The sequence below is a fragment of the Morone saxatilis genome, unplaced genomic scaffold, assembly GCF_004916995.1.
Source record: "Morone saxatilis isolate NCDOM2014 unplaced genomic scaffold, NCSU_SB_2.0 Contig22, whole genome shotgun sequence".
Taxonomy (NCBI): Eukaryota; Metazoa; Chordata; class Actinopteri; family Moronidae; genus Morone; species Morone saxatilis.
Window position 1 is genome coordinate 17,236,976 of NW_023339785.1, and position 5,562 is coordinate 17,242,537.

General features: G+C 44.4%; 1 protein-coding gene across 1 annotated transcript; it reads left to right on the top strand.

Moving 5' to 3' along the window:
* Positions 1–1,112: 1,112 nt before the first annotated feature.
* kctd12b (potassium channel tetramerisation domain containing 12b) lies at positions 1,113–5,198 on the top strand (the record flags this gene model as incomplete). The annotated part of the gene is given in 1 exon segment (XM_035669658.1): positions 1,113–5,198. A coding segment is annotated over 1 exon segment (852 nt). The 3' UTR covers positions 2,021–5,198.
* Positions 5,199–5,562: the final 364 nt, after the last annotated feature.

Below are 5,562 nucleotides of genomic sequence, written 5' to 3' on the forward strand. Positions count from 1 at the left end.
TTTTAATGAGACTCCAGAAAAACAAGAATTTGGCAGTAGGTTACTGTTATTTTATTCTTCTGTCACTGTTTATTTATTCAAGTGTGCACATTGATAAAAAAAAAATGTACGAATGGAATTTAGGACTTCAGGTTTGGTTACTATTCCTATTTACGGTAGGCCATTTTATGAATATGAATAAAAAAATAGAAAGAACTAAAAAATGAGGCTCTTTTAATTTGATTCTGGCCTTGTGTATTTATTTGGGGCGCCACTAAAGCTTTCAGTAAATGGTCATCACCCACAGTTTAAACCAACACACTGAAGGCTCCTGCCATCCACACGGCTCTCTCAAGGGGGGCAAAGTATTTTGACCTGGATCACGGCAGAAGGCGCGTCAGCGCGGGTGGGCGTGGCTTACCGGGTGAATAACGCTGTATCCTCCGTTACGTTGCAGCAGAGTTACAGTCCGACACCAGAGAGGAGCAAAGGGAACCGAACAGCTGACTACTTCGCGGAAAATTTAACCGCGGGGTGGTGGTGGGGATGGAAAACACGGAGATATTTTTGTACTTCTTCATCGCCTCTCACTGCATGTCCATGTTCCTCATCGGGGAACCCACGGAGCTCACAAACTATGGATTGCTTTATTGAAGTTGGGCCACCTGATCCCGCTTGCGCCAGGACATCCGACCAAAATTTAGAGTAAGAGAAGTCGTTATGGACAGTTGTGCAAATCGCGCATTTCCTGCTCAGAGAACTGGTGTGAAAAGCACCGTTTCCATCTCAGGATACCAAATCCGTTTGTGCGTAAAGGACGTGGACAGAGCGGTTTCATTCAGCGCTGCCTGAAACACCCTGCGCTATGTTTTAGTCATTATGGGGGGAAGCTGTAGTTAGAATAGGGGGTGTGTTTGTGTGACTGTTTTGCCTGGCTTTTGATGCGAGAGTGGCGGCCAGCCCTTTATTGCGCGCATACCAATCGCGCGCTGCAGTTGAGCCGCTCCGTTACCACCTGCGATCCACCGCAGCAGGACCTGCAGTCTTTAAACAGGCAACAGGCCTCACCCACCGCTCTGCAAGGGTTTCACAGACATATCCGGTTATTTGAACTTTCACTACATCCAAGAGAGTTTTTTTTTTTTTTTTAAAGCTGCAGCCAAGTGCACCTGTTAGGAAGGAGTAAGCCATGGCTTTACCGGATAGTGGCATATCTGGGGAAGAGGTACCCTTCCCAGAGATTATAGAGCTCAATGTTGGTGGGCAGGTATACATAACCCGCTATTCTACACTCACAAGTGTGCCAGACTCCCTGCTGTGGGAGATGTTCAGTCGAAAGTCAGCCAAAGGACTGGCCAGGGACACCAAGGGTCGCTTCTTTGTGGATCGGGATGGCTTCCTGTTCCGTTACATCCTGGACTACATGCGGGACCAGCAGCTGGTTCTTCCAGACCACTTCCCGGAGCGCGGGCGTCTGCAGAGGGAGGCTGAGTTCTTCAACCTACCGGAGCTTGTGAAGCTGTTGGCGCCCAAAATCAGCAAGCAGAACTCCCTTGGCGAGGAGGGATGTCAGAGCGACCCAGAGGACTCCTCGCCTGTGATTGAGTCGGCCCGTAACCTCAGCTCCCTGGGTGCCGCTGCCGCCGCCTGTGCCAGCCTGGTGCCCGGCGCCATGGATGGCAAACGGTCCGGGTTCATCACCATTGGCTACCGAGGCTCATACACCCTGGGCCGTGACAGTCACACCGATGCCAAATTCCGCCGGGTGGCACGGATCATGGTGTGTGGGAAGACCTCTCTGGCCAAAGAGGTGTTTGGGGAGACGCTGAACGAGAGCCGTGACCCCGATCGCCCACCTGAGCGCTACACATCCCGCTACTATCTCAAGTTCACCTTTCTGGAGCAGGCTTTTGACAAGCTGGCTGATGCGGGCTTCCACATGGTGGCCTGTAATTCCACAGGAACCTGCGCCTTTGCCCATGAGCAGACGGACGACAAGATCTGGACCAGCTACACTGAATATGTGTTCTACCGTGAGTGAGACTATCGGCTTTGTTCCCCCTCGGTCCCCTACCCTGTCTCCAAGTGCCCCCTCCTCCTCCAGCCTCCAGCCATCCTGTCCTACTCTCTCTGATGGCTCCTGCACCAGTAGATGTACCGTAGATGTTGTGCCCTTGCATCTCTCTGCAGCCCCCCCAGCTTTTATCCCATGAACAGCAACTGCTTTGACTCATACCTTCTCTGCAGGTCGAATCTGCAGCCCTTCCCCCCCTTCAACCCCAGATTCACCCCCTCTTTCATCCTCAGGTGCAGCTTTTGCCCTTGCTTAGTTGTAGTCCCCAGTCCTCAACTACAGCAACTCCATAGCCTTTCCTGCAGAGACTGATACCTTCTATGTACTATTTCCCTTTTGTACTCTATATATTATATATCTGCCTTGGTGAAGCACAATACTGTATCCAAGAGCTAATTTTGTTAAATAAGCACCCCAGTGTGTCTACATGACTATTGAAACAGTCATAAGGGCATAAGGGAAAGGGCTTCAAAGAGTGACCCTGATGTACACTGCTGTACTTTGCCTGCAGATCGGACTCTCTCCTGCTCCTCTGAAATAAATTACCAAATAATTGGACATCTTATCAGCCTTGAGGGACATGAGCACAGCTCCCCAGCACAAGAAAGAAGTGTAACACAAAAATCAATTTTCCTTCAGTTTTTATTATATGTGTCCAGTACCATGCAGTTGGGAACGTGCCATATAGTAGTTTATCTGTTCAGCTTGTGTTATGAATGACTGAGGGTTATCAATAATACAGACACATGGACAGGGGGAAAAAAAATGCATTAGACTTTTTTTATTTTGAAAGGGAGAAGTAGATCATAGGTGTGTGGAGTTTCTTTTTCAAGAAGGAGCTGTCTGTGCGGCAAATGAACAAGCAACAGGCTTTGATTAAAAAAAAACAAAAACAATGAAAGCTCAAATATCAAGAGAGATCTCGTAGACAGACAGAAAAAAAAAGGTTCTCAGATGAAGTGTGTATTGATTTTGCAAGGGAGCTTTCAGTATTTTAATCACCCACGCTGGGAGGGCAGAGGAGATGGAAGGTGTTACATCACTCGCAGCTCACTGCTCATATTTGTTCACTCATTGTGCTTCTTTGACATTTCTTTGCTCAATTAGTCTACATATTTAAGAGCATTTTTCCAGTGAAGCGCTTCTTGGGACAGGCTTACACCATGTTGTTTCCAGAAAAAAAAAAAAAGTGGTAGTCACCTTAGCGGATCACGTTTTGAGTGTTCTGTAAACAATAATGTTATTCTCAATACTCAGTCCAGTATTAGTTGAAGCTGTTGCATATTTGATGATAGCTCTCACTTTCTGTAAGTGAGTACTCAAAAAAAGGGTAGGGTTACGTCGTAGACAGCCAAACACCAATGTTTTCTCAGCACTGTAGCAAGGGCATTGTGAGGGCAGTTTATAGTGAGCAGGTGTAACTTAAGTTATAAGGGAGCGAGTTAAGAAAGAGGGTCATTTCCAGATACAGCCTCAGGACAGGTCTGCACATCATATACCTCAGACTATAACACAAACTGAAGGCACGCAGATCCATTAAAAGCTCCAGCTGATGACGTGAAAATGAAGACACGGTTAGGAAAATATCCCAAATTAGATGCTGTAGGAGGACTGATGAATAAGAGGTTGAATATAAAGTGAATTTTGAGTTGAGAAACAGCCATCAAGGCAGTATAGTACAGGATTTCTCCTGAGCTAGAAGGTGTCAGGTTGTAGTTTTGGCAGAACGTCTGACAGTGACAATAAATGTATTCTGAAATGTCTAGAAACCGCATTGTTGTGTTTCAGTGTGATGAAGTGCTGTTGACATCTCAGTCAATATGTTAGACCTGCTGCAGTGTCGCTGCAGGCGTAGACAACACTGAAATTAAAAGTGTTCAGCAAAAAGCAAATTGATTTGTCAAATAAAAAGATGTTTTCTTTCTATTCGGGTTGTATTTTCCATTCATAACACAATGTTTTCTCAGCATTGAATGGTATTCAGCACAAACTATGAGGAAAGTTTACGTTTTTTAATTTCCACTGACAATACGACTCAATCACAAGTACACCATTCAAATTTTCATCTCATCACTTCCCATAAAAGGAAATGTCCTTGGACATAAACTACATATTAAATGTTCAACACTCTATCCTCAGGCACCATCCTCCCTCTTCCTCCCATCTGCCTTTCCACTGTTTCTCCACATCTTTTCCTCTTTTTTGTTCAGTTGACCAGAAAACAGAGCCGTGGTAGAAATGAGGACATGCATAGATAACAGGCTCTGTTAAAGCAGATTACAAAACCCTTATTTTGTTTCCTATAATTGACCTAATTACTACGTATAGTAAAGAAAATCTTAAAATAGATTGGGCCTAAAATGCAGGACTGTGAAATACTTTGAAAATAATACCGTAGTTTTATAGGCTTCACAAGATTAGAGATTGTTTTTGACTGCATTTTTATTAAGTACACCCACAGACAGAAAAGTGTGCATATTTTACATTTGAACAACAACAAGGGTCATGTTTATGTGAGTAAAGCAGGCACATGTTGTTTTATAAACTCTGACTCATATAAGTTTTTTCATAAGAGATTATCCCCTGCTAATTACGTTAGTATAAGACCTCTAAACCTGATCTCAGTCTGGCCTAGATAAAAGCATAGCTGATGAGCCTCACAAAAACTGTTGAAAAATTTATGTGGCTCCCTTCCTGGAAAATAGATGATTTTTGTTGCGGTCTGGAATGCATGGCAAATCCGGACAATACCGTGCCTGTAGTGTCTCTTCAGCCCAAACAAACACAGTCACAGACAGCATTCCTCTGTCACTGTCCTCTGGCACACTACTGCAACACTGGAGCGCCAAGGTCAGTCATTAGCACAAGCATGGAGAGACACGCCTCGTGTGAAATTTCAGGCATCAGTGTTCTAAACTGTTCTCGCTCTTCACGTCCATGAGTTGCCTTGAGACTCAACATTCAACAGTAGACGTGTGAGAAGTGTTGACACTCCGACATTGAACAGCAGCGAGGTCCACATGCCAAGCTGTGTTGAAATGCTCCTTGGGTTTTTTTCTTTATCTATCTTTTTTTTAATGCTCTGTTGTGAAACTTGTGGCTGAAAAGTGTAGCACGCCTGCTCCTGCGCCATATCCAAAAGCAGGTTCTAGTTGTGTCACCATAGTGGTATGCCTGTTCTATCCAGAACGTTACAATAAAGATATTTTACCATGACATTTTTGCTTCTCTGTCTTTTGGAAAATTCCAAAATAGCAGATTGCATTATTTGCTCATCACAAAGCACACATTCAACTTAATTAAATAATTTCTTTAATATTATTCATATTCTTACCACAAGGTTTGATATACAATTTCTCACTGAGCTTTTCTCAATGAGCAATCCGTTATTAAACTCTTATCATGAAGTACAAGGGAAAAAGAAACCTTGCAAGCACAAGATTCTTCTCAGTACCTTGAGGCAGTGATTTGACCCATGTCGTCTTCCTGTGGTGCTATTGTTACTGTAG